Source organism: Lissotriton vulgaris, chromosome 11 (assembly GCF_964263255.1).
Source record: "Lissotriton vulgaris chromosome 11, aLisVul1.2, whole genome shotgun sequence".
Classification (NCBI taxonomy): domain Eukaryota; kingdom Metazoa; phylum Chordata; class Amphibia; order Caudata; family Salamandridae; genus Lissotriton; species Lissotriton vulgaris.
The window spans coordinates 487,376,918-487,398,346 of record NC_141699.1 but is presented as its reverse complement, the minus strand read 5'-3'; the positions used below and the strand labels follow the sequence as shown (position 1 = coordinate 487,398,346).

The window sequence follows — 21,429 nt, the reverse complement described above, 5'->3', positions numbered from 1 at the left end:
ATGTTTAGGTCACCTAGAATGCATAGGTTGGAGTATAGTGTTATCAGGTTTGAATCTGTGTCTAGATGTGTGTCTGGGAATGTAGCATTGCTTGGTGGTGGTCTGTAAAGGAGTACAAAGTTACAGTAGGAGAATAGAATAAGGAAGCATCTGGTAAAGTGAACTTCACAACATTGTATGTTTCAGCTTTAGTGATATTGGGTTTTTGCTTGAATACAACAACTAGGCCACCTCCTCTTTTCCCTATACAATTTTGTGTGATAGTTTGATAGCCTAGAGGAATGGGGTCATGCAACACTGGAGCCATGTCATTTCCCAACCATGATTCAGTTATGAAGAGTAAGTCATGTTGTGTGTCACTGAGAAGATCATAGATGTGATGCTTAGGATTTATTAGTAGGCAAATTAGAGAAAGTGTTTTGGTGATGGTTTGACTTTGTTTTGTATAAGAGTGAGCAGCATTTTCTTGACTTGTAGCAAGTGTGTCCTTAGTGATGAAATTACCTGTATGATGATAGCAATAGTGTAGCTTTTCTGTATCATATTCCTCATTGTAAGACCAGGCCCTTTTTGCAGGTTTATCCCCAAACTTTTAGGACCCTGTTTTCGCTGACTATAGGATTCTGGGCACTAACGTGCATATGCTCTCTGTATAAATTGTGGTTATGATTGGTTATTCATGATTGGCATATTTTATTTACTAGTAGGTCCCTAGTAAAGTGCATGGTGTGTGCCATGTCTGGAAATCAAATTCTACTAGTGGGCTTGCAGCAGTGGTTGTGCCACCCACAAGAGTAGCCCTGTAAATGTGTCTCAGATCTGCCTTTCTAGTGTCTGCACACACTGTTTTATACTGCGATGTTCACCTGGCAAGTGCACCCACTTGCCAGGCCCAAACCTTCCCTTTCCGTACTTAGGTAGGACCAAGGTACCCCCATGAGCAGGGTGCAGTGTAGGTGAAAGGTAGGACATGTATTGGTATGTTTTACATTCCCTGATAGTGAAATACTGTGTATTTCATTTTTTTTTCACTGTTGAAAGGCTGTCTGTCCCATAGGCTATTGTAGGGGCTGCACTTTAACATCATACATGTGTAACTTTCAATTGGGACAAGATAAAGAAATGTAGTTTAGACTCTCTGGACTCAGATTTTAATAACCCACATTTTGGTAAAGGTGGTTCTTAAATTGTGGGTTTGTAAATGCCACTTTTAGAAATTGGGTATTTTCTTGCCTTACCATTCTGTGTGCCTCTGACTGTGTATTCGTGAAATAGAAATTGGAGACCCAGTCGCTTTTTGTTTCTGCCACTTTTTTATTTTGAGCAGTTTTTTGTTATACACCACTATATTTAATCAGTAGGTGTTTTTTTTTTTTTTTCAAAGGTTACAAGTTTTGTGACTTGTGGGGATTGTTCTATTTGTCTGGGAGTGTGTATTCAGCATCTGGTTTTGGAGTGACAGGAGCTAGGGATGTGAATTCACGCTGGACAGTCACAAGGTGGGCTGAAGTGTGTCCTGTCTTGCCTGGGTGATCCATCGCTAGGCTGAATAGACCAGATCTGCATTTAGAGTGGTGGAGGAGTTTTGCTATCACCTGAATAGGCTTTGTCTCCTTTGCACAATGCCGTCCCCACCCCCTGTGGTCATGCTGGACCAGGGAGGACAGAACTGGTTTGGACTGAGCTCAGAGACTCTGAAGCAAAGAAAACAATGACAAAATGGGGTCTAAGTATGAGACCTAAAACCCCAAGACTTTAGATTACTTCTGGAAACAAAAGGACCCTACCAAGAAGATAAGCTGAAGAGCTGTGCGAGGAGTGCTGCATTTTCTGTGTGAGGGGTGGGTTGGCCTGCATGTGCTGCTTCTGTCTGTGGTGGAGGAAAATAACTGACTCTTTTTGCCTTGCTGTGGTATCCTGCTTGTTAAGAATCTCAAAGAGCTTGTGTGTACTTGCCTCCTGTTGGAAGTTTCAAGGAGATAAAACACTTCAGGGAAGATGCTTGCTGGATCTGGAGTAACCTGCTCGGATAGAGGGCTGAGAGCTGTGTGAGTAGCACTGCCCCTGTTTTGGGGTGGACCAGCCTGCAGTTGCTGCTCATATTTGGAGTTCTTTCTCCAATTGCAATACAGTATGTGCTGAGTGCTGTATTCATCAGCTTGAAAATGGAACTGGTGGTGGGCGCCTCATTTCAAAACATGGGAGGAGTACTTTTGGTTCTGCTCCCTGATCAGTGCGTGTTAAGCACTGTTTTAAAAATCCCAGTGTGCCCAGCTACAAAGTAAACATACAGCAGGGACACTGAAGTGGCCCATGCTGTTCAGGACCGTGTTTGAGGAGCACTCCCGCAGAGAGAAGCACTGGCCCAGCATCAGCCAGGAAGGCTTCGCAGAGGGGGGGAACCTGAACAAAGCTCCAGCAGGTCACCGTAGAACAGAGGGAGCCACAAAGGAAACCAGCCACACCCACCTGCCGCCTCGGAAAAAGCAAGAGGAGGGTGTCTGTCAGCTGTGGGTCTCGTCGGGAGATGGAAGGAGGCCGCATGAGTTTGGGGCCTTTCCCCCACGGCTTTGTGCGTGGTCGAGGCTGTACCCAGTGGCCTGGTATATGTCGCCGCTGCACCGCTTTCGCGGGCAGCTGCAATTGGGATAGTTCTGCCTGCGTGGGACCCAGTGAGGTCTCCCAGCCAACGGCGGCAGTGCGTGTCTGCCCCCCGTCCTGACACACACCTTGGGGGCATTTCTTTGAGATGACTGTATCCCCTGTGCTGGCAGCTGCTGTTCTGTGTGTTCATGGGCAGCTGTACTTCACTAAGTTTACATGTGCAGGGGACCGAGTGAAGTCTCCTATCCTTCCTGCAGTGTGTGGGCCCTCCCCACCCCTGCGACCTACATGGAGGGGGGTGCCAAAAGGGCACATTTGTCACTGCCTGGCCAGTCCCAAGGGGCCATATGTGAAACTTGAGCGAGTGCTTCCTCTAAAAAGGAAATTACTGTATACCCTGTAAAAACAGCACTGTAGCACTGGGTCTCAGGTTTGGGGTGCCCATGGGTAATTCATGTGATTTGTGATATTCACCAACATTTCTATGCCCTAATGTAATGTCTTATTGTGAGGAAGTATTTGGACGGTATGATGTGCAGAGTGATGGTGTTTTTCATGATGTTCTGTTATGACAAGTTCAACTTAGGAGTACATGCGATGTTATGACAATTACCTAGTTGGCAAAGTGAGTTATGCCCTAAATGTGATGTTAATGACAAATGCCTGGTTGACAAACTACTCATGATTCATGTGATTGTGGTCTAATGTGTTTTATATACAATATATGAGAAATGTCAACATAACCTTGTGTGGAGTCTCTTTTTTTGGTGTATTTTGTGGGTCACTGGTGTGTGTGTGTGTTGTGCAAAAGATTTACACATTGCCCTTGTGATAAGCCTGACTGCTCTGCCAGGCTACCAAGGGGGTGCACAGGGGTTAACTTGGGTGTGTAACTCCCTCACCCTGACTAAAGTGGTGGGTTCTACCTGGCTTAGATGCCTACCCTATCCAACCAGAAACTCCATTTCTAACACTCATCCATCAGGCTAAGAAGGTATTTTGATGGGTATGTGTGTGTAGGTTATGGAGATTGTGTCTTTTTAAGTTGATAGATGAATTAGTTAGGAGTGGTGGTGCAGCATGTGGGTCATGTTGTGAGGTTCTAAATTGCTGATTGGATGAGAGGCGGTTGAAAGAGAGTTGCCGTATATGTGTTAAGTCTGACTGTGATGGAGTATGGGTCCTCCACAGAAATCAGGTGCATCCCAGTCAGACATTTTACCTTTTGACTTAGTCTCTAATAATGGATGCAAAATTTTTCAGAAGGTCAAGGCAAAAGGCTGTGGTCAAGAAGTGCTCCACAAGGCTAGATAGCTGTTGATTAAGGTCCCATGAATGCCATTGACATTTGGCAAGAAAGTTCAGGGTGAGAGAAATAACAAATTTGCACTCAAAGAAGGTTCCACGATGGCTGTATACTAAAAAAAAAAGTATTATCATTTTGAGAAACGACAGAACAGGTAACAAAAATACCCACAATACTGCATATATGACATTGGCCCTTGACATGATGAATTTCCATTGCTAGGATCAGAGAGGCTATTGGAAAGTAAAATAAGAAATAAGAAAAAACATCCCACAAAATCTTTTTTTCATTTCTTGAATATGCAACGTACTCTGGACGATTGCCAGTCTGAGTGTGCATTATTGTTTTCACAGCTACAATATGAGTAGGTGGCGAGTACCGCCCGCTGTGAGCTCAAATGTCTGCCCACCATCAAGAGAGGTGCATATCAGCAATATAGGTGTAGAGTATAATTTCAACGTAGATGGTCTGCTTAGTACCCTGCTTAGAAGTTGTGCGCTGTCAGGCTGGGGAAGTCAGGTGTGTCTCGAATACGCAGGTAAGATCGCAGCAGGTCCCATATATCTTTGTGGCTTTTTGCAGGTGGGCTGGTGGTGTAGTATGTGTATAGTTGTTTGTTAAAGAAAAATAAGTCTAATACACTTGTTGGATGTCAGGGCTAGGGTGCTGCCACAGACACAAATTACTCTCCCTTTGGCAAGGAGAAGGGCTAGGGTCGGAAACCTTTGTACATCATTGGAAATGTCTTCTGTGCAGCCCAGTAAGGCCACCTTCGGCGATGGGGCAATAGTGACATCAGTCATATTAAAGAGGTCTTGAATTACCCTGCACCGGTACCACACAACTCAATTACAGGTCCATGCAGCAAATCCGCATCCATGATGCTGCATCAAGCACATTTGGAGTCTGTACGCAGCCCCATTGCTGTAGTATGATTGAGGTATAGTATATGTGGTGTTGTAATTTGAAGTGTATAAGTGGAAGGTGGCCTTTTGGGGCTAGTGTGTCTATCTGTGCATTTTTTACTTATTTATGGTGGTGCACAGGTCTTTCTCTCATATCACTGTGGCACGGGGGTACTCAAAGGAGCTTTCGTCTGCATTTTCATGTACAGACTCATCACAAGTCATTTATTTGATTTGGTAGAGATGAGTACTATCAGTTTGTTTAAGGTTTTCTGGTCCTGTCCCCTGGAGGCCCCTGAAATCCAGACATAAGGCCTTAAATTCAGCTCTCTTCTTCACTGGTAACCAACGAAGATGTTTAAGGCCATGGGACACAGACTGGAACTTGGGGATATTCAGCAACATCCTAGCAGCGGAGTTTTGAACCCGTTGAAGTTTGAGGAGGTGTTGTTTCTGAAGACCCAAATACAGGGCATTGCCATAGTCCAGTCTAGCCAATGCCAAGGTTGTTACCAGTGTTTTAACTGCAGAAGCGTAATATAAGGTTTCACCTTCTGAATTAATTTTAGGGTTAAATGCACCTGAGAGGCGACCTTATTAGTTTGAGATTGAAACGTGAGACCGTCCAAAAATGACTCCCAGATTTTTGGCCTTTTTTACTGGGTTGGGAGGTGTTCCCATCGTCTGAGGCCACCATTTCTCAGACCACATGGAGGGGTCAGAGCCCAGGAGAAGCACCTCGGTTTTACTTCCATTTAGCCTTAGGCAGTTCGTACTCATCTAGTGATCCACGCAGATCATACACCGACTGAAGCGAGCCGCTGTTTCATCTGGATTGACAGAGATAGAAACTACGATCTGGGTATCATCGGCGTAGGACACTAACGAGAAATCAAAGTGCCTGATGACATCCGCTAAGGGGGTAACATACAGATTAAACAACGTAGGGCTCAGAGATGAGCCCTGCGGGACCCCACAAGGAAGTGAAAATTGCTTCGATCATGAGTCATCAATTTGAACAAACTGACGCCTATTGTTAAGATAGGATTTGAGCAAGCTTAAAGCTAAGCCTGAGACTCCCAACTTCTGTAGCCTTAAAATAAGAATGTCATGGTTCACGGTGTTAAAGGCCGCCGAGAGATCCAAAAGGATCAAAGCGGCCTTTGCACCGGAATCCAGCCAAGAGCAAAGCTCCTCTGCTGCCATGACCAAGGCTGTCTCTGTCCCATGCCCCTGCCGGAAACCATATTGTGTGGAGTACAGCAAGTTTTCTGAGCAACGAAGGACGTTCTCCAGAACTTTAGCTGGAAACGGGATCCTAGCTATAGGTCGATAGTTACTATGATCCAGACAAGGTTTTTTCAACAGGGGAAGAACAGAGGCCCTCTTCCATGCCTCTGGAAAAATGCCAGAATTGAAGATCTCTTTAAAAAGCAGACAGAGTTGTTCGCTGATTCCCTCAGCAGCATATTGAAATATTTTTGGGGGACACGGGTCAGAGGGAGACCCTGATTTCACCAATCACTCACTAATATTTAAAAGGAGGGTTTAGACCTGTCAGAATGAAATTTTTACCGGTCAAAATTGCAGTTTTAAAACTGCTCAGACAGGTTACCGTGGTAGGCCTACAGTCGTGTTTTGCATTGTTATGCTATTGGTGGTACAATATGTGCTGTAGTCACTAGTGACATTTAAATTACAGGCCCTGTGAACGCTTTGTGCATATACTAGGGACTTAAAGGTATATTAGGTACACCAATTAGGAGTATAGGAAATTTCAACATGTTTTAAGAGTCAGCGCACATGCACTGGGCAAAGGACAGCAGTGTCCAGTGTGCAGAGGCCAAAAAATAGCAATAAAATCTAGCAAATATGGAGGTAACAATGCAAAAAGGGCATTTTCCCACAGATACTTCTTGTTAATTCACAAAAGGGCTGAACCTACTATCAGGCGTTTCAGTCGGCTGGTATTGTTGAGGGTGGTTTCACTGCTGTGGGGGCTGATTTTGTTGCTGGGGATATGCTAGCCATGTTCCTAATTTTAACGCTTCTAAATAAACAATGCAAAAAAAAACCAAATCGTTTTAAAGCATGCTTAAAGTGAAATTTAAAACCATGTATTCGTGCATTTTTGATTGTAGAACGAAGCGCCCAGTAGCCACTCTTGCTCTGACTCACACCAGTAGTCTATTTAAGTCTTGGTTTTGACAGCACAGCTGTCGAACAGACCTATAGCTAACAATATACATATAGTGAGCATTGGGCCTGCCCCTTTTAACCACTAGTCTTCTTTGACCAGCCTCTTTAAACCATTAGCTTGAGACTTTGTCAATGATGTCTTTGCTCAAACCTCTGGAGCATTGATCTCTCATGTAATGCTACTGGCTCTTAGGGTGTATCCTTCCAACTCTTCTTGAGTGCCTGCATTGAACCGAATTAAGGACTACTTTACAATTATAGTTGTCTCTGTACTTTCCTGAGGGACCCCTCTCCTGTGTGCAGCTCTAATAGTACATAAAACCCAGACCTATTTGGCTTTGCGCTGCTCCTTTTCTATCTTAGCAATCTGGCCTTGCACTCCGACTGCACATTTCAAATTGTTTTATGAAGTACTTTATGCATTAGAACACAAAGAGGAGGTCCCAGGGGAGTTTTTTACGACCCTGACTGCTATACCCCCTAACTGACAATGAAACCAACCATGAATAGCAGTGAGTCAAAAGGCCAACTAAATTATGTATCTAACAGAAAAATAACCAAAGTGTTGGTAAATAAGGAAAAACAGTTGTGAAAGGGAACCAATCAGTGTGAGCGAGTTCCCATCAGTCCACCATCGAGACCGCCCTTCATCATCTGGGATCTCTTACTCGTTTGGAGAACTAGTAAACCTCCACAGACAGGTAGATGTTATTAACCAAATCTAGGGTATACCAGACACACTAACTCAGATGTGAAAAGGGTGTGTCTTGTGGGGAACTGAATAGCAGTGCTGAAAGTGAAAGTGTTGAAGTGAAAAGAAAAATAATTGTTCTAAAATTGGATAGTGATGGAGGAAAAAACAACTTTAATATGCACCCCTTCACTCCCAAATCAATAAAAACAGTGCAAGTAGTAGTGTAACAAATGACTACCAACAAGGATGTTAGGTCGACATGTTTCTGCAGTCACTGGAGCCACCTGGTCTCCTGCTGCTTCCTCGGGACCATTAGTGCTACTGCTATGTTTAAAAGTAAAAAGATATCACCTGAAAAGTGCGATATACATTCATCCTCCTGACTGTATGAATGACTGCCCTTACTCACATGGTTTCCCTTCTTTCGGTATTCTCAACTTTTTAATGTCCAATGACAGAACGTAATGGATGACAATTCGATGTAATTTTTGGTTTGAAAATATTTTTTTTAAAAAGTGATAATGCATTACGAAACTACAAATAAGATTTGAGAATAAGAGAATATTATGTATCAAGTTGCGTCATTCTGCATAGAGACTTTTATAAATAGTTAGTAACATTACAGACTGGGCCTCTTGATTTAGTTGTGCACCAAGAAACCAACATTCGGTCGCTATTGTGCGCTTGCATACGCCTCAAAATTGGCGAAATGCACAGTGCGCATTCCACAATCACTGCATTGAAATGCGACATATAATGTTCAATCGTCCCTGCATAAAGTTACAAAGCTGGAACAGCAGCTTGTAGTTCCAATAGAGCTGGGTCTCTTTCCAGTCAAAGCGATAGAAGGCAATTGGTTCATATGGAATAAAGTAAAGCATCTCAGTTCAAAGTCCCTGGGAAAAGTAGACCAGATGTGTAATATCCCAGAATGAATGATCTTCAAAAATATGAAAACGTCTGAGGTGCATTTTTTCGGAGCCTTGGAAGAAAGCACACTTTCCCCAGTGTTTTGCAAACAGAAAATCCAAATGTTTGTTCACCAAGTGATCTGTGGCTGACAGTACACGCTACAGGAATGAATCACTTCAAAGCATTCTCACGTCTGCTAACCCAGGCTCAGAGCCATAAAGCTGCATATGGCAAAACTTTGCGTGCACATTTCTCTGATCCTGCCCACCACATGTAATATGCCAAACTAATTTATGGAGGGTTGTTATATTTTACTGAGTAAATAATTTATTTTACTGATATAGGTAATTATGCTTCCCTAATGCATGCATGATAACAATCTGTGATTACATTTTACATGCTATTATTATCATGGATTGTATATTGCCCACCAGTTGTTAGATATAGCACAAAATGGAAGATATAAAAACGGAGTATTTGCTCAATTTCCAGTGTAACTCAAAGCACCTTAGGTGAATAGGAGGCAGGCAATGTAAGATATTTCAGATTTTAGAGATTTTACCATAGACCAAACATGACAGAGGGAATGTACAAATTTCTCCACTCCAAATCCAAATTGGACTGGGAATGGGTGTTGTATATTTTTTAGATGGTCCTTCTGAGATTATGCATTCGTAGGCAAAGACTATTAGAACTCCAGCAGAAAAGACCCAGCAATATTGTATGACTTAAGTACAATCAATGCCCACCTTAGAAAAGAAATGATGTTGCGGATTTTAGCGAAGCAAAACAATTGCATTTGTCACAACGTTTTAAACCATATTTTTCTAAATCTTTAACATACAATTACATAGTTTCAATGCAAACGCTTCCCACAGCATTGAAACTTCTTCCTCTAGGGTTTGAACAATTGGAAAAACAAATCAATAAAATTCATTCAGTCGTACCTTGCCCCAGCCTTGCTCCTCCTAAGGCCTCCTTTGCACTTCCAAAGCCCATCTCTCGGCAGACCACACTGGCAGAGACGAGGCTCCATCGATCGTCACAAATGGTCCCCCATTCTCCATTCTTTAGCACCTCGACTCTGCCTTCTCCAGTGTTCGCTCCACCTTTCAGTCTCACTAGTGGTTGCTTTGTAAGAAATAAAAACAAAGGCCATTTCAGATTTTGTTTGTCTGTATTCAGAATCAAAGTATGTTTGATCATTGTCAAGCTGGATAATATAATTCTCAAAAATGTTAAGGAAAAGACTCCATGCTACAAAATTATATTGGCTGGCCATTCTGGCTCATTAATATCAGATGGGTTTAAAGACACATAGTGCACCCGGGTGTGATATGATGTAGTCGTAGATCATTAAGGGACTCCCACTTAACCAATCAAAGGGAATGACACCTGGAGCCTCATTATGATGTTGTGCAGAAACCAAACTGACCGACTCGCGTTCGGCGTTTCCACATGACCGATTACGATGCTTCTGAACACTGTTCAGAAGGATTCCGATTGACTTCAATGGGAGCCTAGGTTCAGAACGCACAGGCTCCCATGGGAAAGTGGGAAAAATGGATATCTGCACAAAAACTTGCACCCTGTCGCGGGCATCCCATGGTGACTGCCATACTGTGCATGGTTTCACCGTGGGCCCTTAGGTACCGCCATGGACTCCAACCGGAGACATAAGGATGAAGGGGGACCTGCCAGGGGCCCCGAAAGTCAGTTTCCGACATCCTTTTCATGTCAGACAGGACGACTCTCAAAGGGTGTCAGAGTCGGACATCGTAATTACTTGGTTGGAAATGCTTTCAGTAGAGCTGTACGAATCAGCTTCAACCGAATCGGAGTCTCCGAGTGCCGACCGGAATTGATTCGGAATGACCAAACGGTTTCCCTTCCGACTGACCGCATCGTAATCGCTCTGTCAGAATTGTTTTCAACCGAGTTAGACAGATGGGTTCTTACACAGTCTAGGAGAATCCAATTGTCAGTCGGAAGCTTTCCGACCAACATCGTAATGAGGCCCTTAGTATGAGGTGACCATGTGTTGCTGAAAATGGAGGAAGAGCTGTTGAATTCACCAAGGTTTTCTCCATAAATATTAACATGTTATTTTAATTTTAAAATGGAAGAACATTCCCAACCCTGGGGTTTCTTTCATGATATGATATGTCATTAAATGAATCATGAACACCACATATAAATGTGTTGCACCGACACCATAATATGAAGGACAATTAAAAGGTACCTTAACATAGGGCACACCTACAGCTAACGAGATCAAGGCCTACATTTACTATGAGCTGCACAAGCATTCATGTGGGGCATTTTGCACTACACCGTGGGTGCTTTTAATGGTAAGAAAACATATATGGTGGGCAAAGTGTTGCCATGTATACCTAAATCCTCACATGCAAGAGTTGTATCTGCATCACTTCTGTCTCATACAGATTATTACAATAGTCAGAACTTAATTTGTAAAAGAATGAGAGATGGTGCCCGATGCTCTGATGAGAAGCTTGCAGCCAACACTGTTAAATGTCATCCTTCAAATACAAAGGCTGCCTAGTCTTGAATCCACCTCAGGTCTCTTTAATCCACTGCCAGGTGCTCCCTGCCCCTGTCCCACACTCCTGCCGGTCCCTGCTTTTAACCCTTTGTGGCGATTTGTCCCGTAAAATGTCTGATGGCGAAAAATAAGTGTCAGTCCCCAAAAATGAGTGCCGTGGCAACCACTAGCTCAAAATAAGCACTTATAATAGTTATGTTTGGTTGATCCCGATTGAAGCTGTATCTAATCCAAAACTGTTGTGTTGATAAAACTTGATCATGTGTCAACTGATTGGAGAAACCTCTACTAGGCAAGTCTTATCTTAAGGATAGATTTTCAAACATAACCCTGCATGTACTTTGCAATCCAGCCTATCCCAAGGTTTCTACATGTAGCTCACATGGACATTCTCCGTGTTACTTGGGCCCCATATTGTAGAACAACCTGCCCCTTGAGTTCCGAAAGAACACAATCATCAGCCTTCCAGGAATGAAATCAAACGTTTCTTTTCTTTTGATTTAAGGCTGCTATTTGCCTTTTTATTCTCTGTCTGTTCCTTCCCCATTCCTCGTTAGTTGCTGTGAAGCATTGTGATGCTCTCCAAAACATATATATAAATCATATTTGTCTGTGATTTTTTTGTCTGAGTGTGTGATAAGGATCTCTGCAGTGCTTAATTTGAACCAGTGGTTGAAAGTGGGGCCCACAGGCATTCATTTTAGGAGACTGGCACTTACGTTCTCTCATCAGACTTTGACCCACAGCAAGAGTGAGAACAAGCATTGGCAAAGTCAATAGGTCTCGCCTATTAGAGCTATTGGTCTTGGCAATGTTTTGGAGCCATGCTGTGCAGTAGCGCAGATGCTTTGCAATGTGGCTAAAGCCAATTTTCAAAAGTGTTATAATGCTGAGAGGGCTGATGTGCTTTTCTTTTTTAAAGAATATTAGCACTGGATGCATCATAGTCCTTTCTTTATTATTCTTTTTATGAAGCATACAAAGTTGAAGGAAGGAATGCTTGCAATTTGCCTAACCACTAACAATCCCTCAGTGTAACACCCCAACCCATTGTACTCTTGCTCACCATGCCACCTCAGTTTGGACCTAGCCCTATGCAAATCAGCCTTGACATTGGTCCTCATGCCCGAACTGCCAGAAAAGGTCTTCACCGAACCGGAACACAAGAAACCTAAGACCGGTTTCGCCCTGATAAGGGCTCGTCAGCCAAGTATAGCTTAGTTCCAGTGGCATAGTGAACATGGGACCCAAGTACGAGCATACCCTTGCCATTTAGGGCGGTAGATAAAAGACACAGAAGTTGATGGGAGGCATTCTTGCAGTCTGTATAACTACTGCAATCACTCGGGGTAGCATCCCAGCCCATCATTCTGGATTGAGCTGAACTGTGCCAATAAGGAGCAGGGTCAAGGCTGATTTACATATGGCTGGCCCAAACCGAGGTGGCATGGTGAGCAAAAGAATGATGGGTTGGGATGCTAACATAAGCGATTAACGGTTAGACAAAGTTGCAAGCATTCATTCCATCACCTGTTTGCGAGTTTATTATTATTTTTAGCCATGCTGCACAGCATGGCTATAAATCAATGATAAAATCGGAAATACCCATGCTGTATAGCATGAACAAAAGCTATGCCAGAGTCAACAGTGAGACCTATTGGCTTTGCCAATGCTTTTTGGGTATCGGCACAACAACCATGTTATTCTGAGCACATCAGTTAATTTCCCCAGGAGCGAAAAAAAATATGATATGTGGCAAAAAATCCTACCACATAACGAAAGAAATTGGGCCTAAATTCGTGTTTTAGAGCAAATATATGTCTTAGAGAAAATATATATGGAAGCAGTGAATATCTGTTGTCACAATAAAAGCATATAACATCTATTTTCACAAATTTCAAAGGAGAAAAGGGATTATTTGAAGTGCGGGTGGCATGGTAAAACATAGCTACAAATGGCAAGAGTTTCAACAAGGATGACAGGGAAGAAGAAAAAATTGTAATACCTATATGACAGCGTGATCAGTGGAAAGACAGCAATCTACCTGAAGCTATTAACACTTAGTTCATGCCCCAGCTGAAAGAAGGGGAACAAAACCAACACGCTGTCCAATTAGAAGGCAGCAAATAAGAGTGACAATGAAGCCAACAAATGTTAAACAATGGGCGGGCTGCAAGGCCCTTGTGTGGTACAATATCTCTTGCAAGCAAGAGCGCATTCAGTTCATCCACTTCGCAGGTGAGACCTACAAAAACATACAATGGGGAAAGAAGGAGGAAGCGACAGAATGAAAATCAATGACAAAGGGAGAAAGCAAGGATGACAAAGAACCTACAGGAGTTTTCATTCTCATTATGTATCCAGTAAAATCTTGATTGCAAACATGGCACTAGGCTTAAGATCTCAAAGGAGGCACGTTTTCGATCTCTACATGTGCAGTTTTACATCTTATCCTGGCCATGCTTAAAAGGGCGCTATATGAGAGCTGGCATGCACAAGAAAACAAAGTCCCATTTGAGGATCTGAGAAATTTACTGCGCCCTAAATGAGACATACTTTCCAGTACATTTCAACAGCCTTCTCAGGATAAATTGGCCTTAACCTTTTACTACAACAATCATTTGAAAAAGGAGAAGTGAGTCTTTAACAGAAAGAAACAATATCAAGCAAGTGCTGAAATGTGGAATATGGTGCCAGCATCTAATGATGTGCTTTAAAAGTAAAACATACTACCAAAGCGTTTTCAGAAGGAGTTAGGCTGAAGTTGGGTAACCAGAGTAGGAATGGGGCTAAACTTCCTCCTTCCTTAATTCTACAAATAAAACTGTTTTATTGATTGCATTGGATGTTAAAGAACCTTCAAAATACCTTAAAAGAACATATTCGGTCTAATAATTTCTCCTCACATCTGTTGGACATTGACTGCTGGATGGGGGCCAATCAGAGGAAGTGGCAGAGGTATTAGAAGCTGGCTTGCTTCCATCCACATGTTTGGCGCAAGAGTGAATATTACCATTGAATCAGTTCGAAAGAAAAAGGAGTCTGGATGGAGTCAGGCTGTACAAAGGTACAAGTGGATTTGGGTAAGAGTTCAGGCTTTTTCCACCCGCTTCCTTTCAGCAAAACGGGTTGAATGTCTTAGCTTTCCACAGAGAGTACAAGTCATAAGCATGCTAGTCCTGTCTATACTAGACTACACAACTTGTACAACTCTGTGTATGCTGAATAACCTGGTTAAAACCCTAAAGCGTTTACAAAGGACGAATGTCACAATATTGAGGTTGATAATGTCGACTTCACAAATTCCACTACCACCATATTGTAAAGGTAAGTAAATACAGGTAGGTATATAGAATTCCTAATGAGCAGGCAAAATATGTGCTGTTCGATATTGAAACTTCAATGTTCAGATTCCCCGCCATTAACAAAAGTCTATGGCGTGTTCGCGGAGGAAGTAAAAACAGGAAGACCAGGTCATACCTGCTCACTGCTCACTCCGTCAGCTTCTGCAAGACTGGTCACTATCATGATGCAATGTACAAAGAGGGGGACAAGGAGCACATTTAGGTCCTGCATATGTGCTCCTTAATCAATCTGAAGTAACAACAAAGGGGTATGCAGTTTCTTGGAAGAAATTAAGAAATACAGGTCGGGATGAACTAAGAAATCAGCAATGGGGGGGTCTGATTTCTCAGACAGAGGTTGGGGCAGAGGCAGACGAAGAAGAAGGGGAGGAGGGGGCCAAAAATGAGCACAATTGGAGGAACCTCCACCATCAGTGCAACTAAGGAGCCACTCAGGGAAGAAGAAGAATTGTTAACCTATCAATGAGAATCCTTTCCATTACAGAAACTAAGTTCCTGCAGAAAGGACTGGGCATTGTACCCACTCCTAAGAAAGGTATATTCCGAATGAACTGTGAATTGCACAACTTTTTCTGAAAAATTCACCGAGGGCCTTCTTTCAAAACAAACCTACCCCTGAACAAGTTAATTCAGGCCGGCGTAATCCATCCAGATTCACTCCCTCTGCTGGTATACCACCACACAAGTTACTGACCTTCAAACAGGCGGTCCTCAAAGAGGTGGAGAAACCCGTAAGCATGTGATGCATATGTATGTTTGTATTTATTAGTAATTATACAACACAAACCTAGCTGAAAGGCAAGGGAACGCATACCCAGGTTTCTGTTGAACAGGCTGTGTTTCTACTAGGCCCACAGACAAGTAAATGCATTAGTTATTCTAGTGGAGTCATTTATCCTGAGTACTGTGACTGTTCTTGAATTGTTAGATTACTTCACAATCTTACGTCCCTCCGGAATCATGTTGAATTTTCAACATTTCCTGGCGAGGCAACGTCACTACACTGCTCCTTCCAAATGCTCAGAAATATATTGCTGGCTGTTTGCAAGGCCTCTGACTTCGAACAAATGACGCCAGAAAAGGAATTGGCCACTGGTGGTCAAGTAGGGCATTTTTATTTTGGTGCCTGGGCCTGGGTTTTTGTCCCAATCCGACCTTGCGCTTTCATGGTGCCTGTGAATGGTTTCACCAAGATCAAGGGTTCTTCCCGACTGAGGCGAACAGTCTGCTTCAAGAGAATTTTTTTTGTTATAGTAACAACTTTCAGTCATTTGTATTCTTTCACACTCTCACAATAATTAACTCCTTCGCTGCGGCGGCTATTCTGCCGCAGCGCTAACGGTCGTGGGCGGGCGCGCGGCTCACCCGCGCTGTTGACAGAACCGTTCCGTCACGGCTCGCGGGTGAGCTGTGCTTGTGACGGAACGGTTCCGTCACGGCCCCGCCCGCTTAATTAAAGCCGCCGCGCAGGCGCGGTGGCCGGGCCGTGACAGAACCGTTCCGTCACCAGCACAGCCCACCCGAGGGGCGTGACGGAATGGTTCCGTCAGCAGCGTTGAACAGGTTAAGGAAGACAAGGCGTAATGTCTCTAATCTCTCCTTCTCTCTTGTACGGCTAGAATGAAGTCTGGCACTCTGACCAAATTGATGATTTTGTTTTGGGAAATGTTCCCTTCTTCGCCCAGTGGTGTCACCCAAAACGATAGGTGCCCTCAGCCTTCCATATCTCACAGATATCCATGGGCATTAGACGAATAGGAGTCTCCTGAAGGGTGGGATTCCTTCTGCACCTCAGGGGCCTATGTTACTCCCCTGTGTTGGGCTTATTATGGGCTGTTTCTATCCCCAGAGAGTCTGGACATATAGCACTGAAGGCCCAGATCAAGTAGAGCGCAAGGGAATAATATAACCGTCCTAATTACACTTCGTGGCTGAGAAAGCGTGCACTTGAGTTGGTTAGTAAGTTTTCACATGAGATCAGGTGCCGTGCAGTAATGAACATTCACCATTATTGGGATCTCTAACAAGATGGATCACAACCCATTCAGGAGATTTCTGAAGTTTGGTATAGAAGGGGCATTTCTTGAAGGTATGAGCGGCTTTTTGTACAGGGGTTTCTTAATATTTTGACTGTGTTCCCCAAGTAGTCATGAACATCAATTAAAACGAGCCAGATGTAGAAGCTGCCCTTTCAGAACTACTGGAACTGCTTTTGCTGCCAGGGGCAGACAATAAACAGGACTCTCTTTATACTACTTACTTCAACAGTTTGCACAGCTGAAAGTAGGTGGCCGCTGGTGGGCTATGCTAGAGACAAGGGGAGAACCTTGTGATGTCATCAATGGCCAAAGGGTTGTAATGACAATTTCCCTGCCTGAATGATGTCACTTCCACTACCTCTAACATTTTGGTGAATCAGCATCCTTAACATAAAGTAACATGCACATCTGTAAAGTACTTCTTTACCCTCAATAAATAACAGATATTTACTGCTACTCCCCTCCATGGTACTCATTTTAACATCCTAAGAAGAATGCAAATCTCATGGACCTGATGGGACTGGAACCTGTGCTGGGATAGTTAGGCGACTGGAATATTCTGGAAAAACGTGATGGATATCCCATTCGCCATGTTACCAGTGCCATTGGCTATAATGCACTTGTAACACTGCTGATGTGACATTCGCCACATATGGGATGGAATATTCGGTTCCTCCAAGCTCTAAATCAAACCCATAGTCTTTCCAGATGTCAACTGACATTTTGATGTGTATCAACCATAAGACCAAGTTGTTTCCTGTCACACGTAGCAGGATTCCAACGTGTTAGCAAATTATGTTCAGCCATCTTGGACTGGTTCCCCGCCAAGGATTTTAATCCATTACCGCTTTAATCAAAGCATTTATTTTGGCCTCAAACGATCAACACAAGTCTCTGGCAGTTCAGTGCTTACATATGTTACACATACTGCATGAAGAGACGCCCTGTGAACAGTGCATATTCTTGTTTTCATAGTCAATCTCAGACTGAAATAATTCGATTTCCTTTATAAACATTCTCTCTGTTGGCTTCCTACAAAAAAGGTTTCTTTGTACATTTTAAGGTTTAACAACATTTACTTTGGAAAGTGTGACAAAGGCTTACAGAAGCTGCACTGCACGATTCAGTTCAATACTTGCATTATCCATGCTAGAAGAGAAAGGCAAACTATCTGATAACTAAAGAGGTGCTGAACAAAATTATTCTTGCCTCTTCATTCTACAGCTTGAAAAGAATCACAGAGCAGTGAAACATAGAGCTAACATACAGCCACAGCATAACAAAAATGTAATTGTTTATGTAAATACACTAGGAAAGAATCCCATTGTCATGAACTGTTTATTAAACTATTTTCACAATAATTTTCAGTATCAACAACTTTTCTTTTAATTAATGAAGTCCTCTCTGCCCGGGACATAATTCGATTTTTCCAGGGTCCCATAGCTTGATGGAAAGTGGAAGCCAGGGTTACAGCTCAGGTATGTCCACTTTGCCACAAGTTTATATCTCTTCTCACTGCGCTGCAGACCACTAAAACGGGGGAAGTTGTTATTGTGTATGTTACTATAAGAATGTGCACAACGCCAAACCACAGGATGTGGTTATCATGCACCACTTTAATTACCCAGATATGCTGGGAAACAAACACAGCCACAAGGCATATAAACTATTCTTGGCAGCACAACAGCCAGTTTCCGACTTCATAATTCAGAGAATGTCATGAGAGTCGACTTTGTGACAACCCCAAAGAAACAATATGTTTGACACTGATCAGAAACCTAGAGAAACACGATCATAACTATCAAACTTAACAGCAGGTAATGTCAAGCACAATGGATCTATGAAATGTCAACAGAGAAGGCCTTGACAGTATTATCTGTTAGAAAGGCCCCGAGAGTAATAATATCACAGCGAGGTGAAAACAGGGTGGGGTGAGGGAGTTTTAAAGAAACACTATAGATACAACTTTTTTTTTCTAAGCAATGTATGTTAACAAGAGTTTTGTGTTTTAACATTACTGTAATTACTGATTGTGTTGTCTACCTCTGACAGGTGAATGACTGAAGTGGTCAGAAAGGGTATTGCCCTAATTGTATGACACAATAACCGGTAATGAGTTAGTTCTGGTGTGTGAGTGAATTAAAGGAAAAAGAGCACCTTTTACAAACACATACATGGAGCAACAGTTTCTAAAATTCATGTACGAAATGGAAACAAATAAACTTTTGGGGGCTCTTATTAATAAAATATGAGATAATCATGTAAAATTGATTAAAGGAAAGCAAATTTACTCTTGACATATTTTTCTTCTCTGTTCAACTCTTTAGAAGATGCCAAATAACCCATACAGAGCTCCTACAAATGGATGGGAAAAACAGAATCTCAATATTGTATGAGGCCATGGGGAGTATGGGAAAGTGTATTACTTTTGTCTATAAGTAAAACAACTAAATTGGATAAGCAAAGGCACTGTGAGAAATCACTGAATGTGTGTAAGGAAGGTGGGAGAGTAAAGAAGGGCAGATGAAGAACCTATATTCCCAAAGCATAAAGGAAGTGACCCTGGAAATCAACTACCAGGGAGCAGAATCTAGGAGATGGCTAGCTGAATGACAAGAACAACAATGGGCGTTGTATAAGTATACAGGAAGAAGGTAACCTGGTAAACAGTAGCAACCTCGGACGTGAGAGTAATTTATCACAACAAATCAAGAAGATATCCTTAGTGAAAACTGTATCTATAATTGGCAAACTGGTAGAACTGCCCTGGGTCTGGGTAGCATAGTGCTGATATCATACAAAGGCAACATTCTATTTATTAATCTCCATAAACCAGGCGTCAAAGCCGCTCTTCACACTGTGGCTCGACTAATCACCAACTGAAGTAAGCTCAAACACATCCCGCTATCTTGACTGAAGAATACACATCAAAGTCTGATGCGTGATATATAACAAGGACCTATATTTGAGAAAACCTCACCATCATTCCACTAAACTGAATGTGTCTGGTGGCACCCATATTAGTAGCCTTGGAAAATGCGTAACAGTGATGAACAATTGGATAGTCTGAGAACTCCTCAGAAGAGCGATATAAACAGTTAATGTATATAGACTGTAATTGACCAGTATGAGATTAAACTCAGATAATTGTAAAGTCATGCACAGAGAACATGACATTACCCTACAGTGAGGTATTTACAGAGTGTGGTAAATTTCTTGCATTATATTCAAAAGAAAAATGGAGATTTGCATATCTACTTTGGCATGTATCGGAATATACCATGCATATTTTTTCTGGCATTTGCATCAAGTTCTGAAATTTACTTCGGGAAAATTGCAGGAGGTGCAATTTAAATCTCACAACTTAGAATTACACATCGTTTACAAATAGGGGTTAGAGCGTGGAACACATTTTATACCCAAACTCAGAATGAGGGTCTTTCAGAACTTTCTAGCCATAAACAGGATAATAAACTACATGGAACAAGCCAGAGAGTTCACTAGTCTATGTAGAAAAGATATAACAGGAAGAAATAATTCCACCACGTGGTGTGCAGGTAGACAGAATTAATTCTGGGAAAGAATGTAATAGTTTGAAACAAGTTTGTGTCAGAACCTCAATTTCCTAACATTTTTGGTTTTCAGAGAGGATTTCCAGCATTAGTTGACAAAAGCGAACAATGTTTTATTACAGGCCTTAATAAACATGTGATAGCTTGAAATTACTCAAACTTTCAAAAAATATTTTTTGCGAGGAATGATTTAAAAAAAAATTGTTCGAACTAGAGGGGGTTCAAAATGGACCAAGTGTAGATTGGTTTCATCCACAGAGAAGCCACCAAACAGTTTATGCTCCGCTGCACATGAGGTTCTTGCAAAAAGAATGGTTGGTAAATTACAAGGCACAATGCCAGCAAGCTGAACGAAGTGAAATTGTCTATCAGAAATGTGATGCTTCTATTATAAAAGCCCCTTGTACCAGCCACTCTTCTTTGAATTAGATCTATTTGGAAAGGGCGAGACAATGTTCTAAGATCTGCCAAGTGATACTCTTTCTCCTTCACATTTAAGAGTAGATGAGATGCTGTACTGTGCAGTCTATGGGATTGCATTCTGAGATCAAGCACTGTAGATCAAAGCTGAGACTGATGAGTATAAAACAACTAATAATATAGCTTCCAATCAAGATGAAACTTCAATACACTTGAAGGATACATTATACTTTGGATTTGGGAGGGTATGACTGGCACAAACCTGGCGCACTATATTATTTGTCAAACACACCAGGACCCAGGGCAACGGGTCTGACTGAGGTGGTTCTGCCATGCTCTGGTCAAGGAGCTGCTCCTACAAACTCATACAATTAAGTATTCTGAAATACAGAAATCATAGCCGTGCTAAGAAAATGCAGGCATTTATTGATGGAGTCTGCCTTTGTTTCATAAATAAAAGGGAGACATGAGGATCGCACTCACATTATATTGGACATATACTATTAACTTCCATCATGGGTATGCCTAAAAATTAACATCTGCTCCAAAAAATGATTATAACTCACAGATGCAACAGTAGGGAAAACAAGTAACTTGCTGTACTGAAGAAGACCCCAACAACCTTTTTCTGTCCTACTGGTTTCGAAATGTCAAGACCAACCCAAGAATGAATCCCAAATACTTACGAAATTTAAGAGACTGAATGAGCTATAGATTTGCGTGAAAGACTTTGGAAATATTTTCCATTTAGGGGTGTGAAGAAGGAAACGAAGGACCAAGGATGGAAGACACCCAAAGGACTGTTTAACTAGCATACAAAGGTTAAAAACTTCCTTGGTCCTTACGGATG

At 42.3% G+C, this 21,429-nt stretch overlaps 1 protein-coding gene across 1 annotated transcript in view; it reads right to left on the bottom strand.

The window, feature by feature from the left end:
- The window catches only part of LOXL2 (lysyl oxidase like 2), a 445,269-nt gene that overhangs the window by 139,568 nt on the left and 284,272 nt on the right, over positions 1 to 21,429 (bottom strand). The window contains exon 6 of the mRNA XM_086943561.1: positions 9,568 to 9,751. Within this exon, the coding sequence (XP_086799687.1) occupies positions 9,568 to 9,751 (184 nt within the window). The remainder of the gene's footprint in view (positions 1 to 9,567; positions 9,752 to 21,429) is intronic.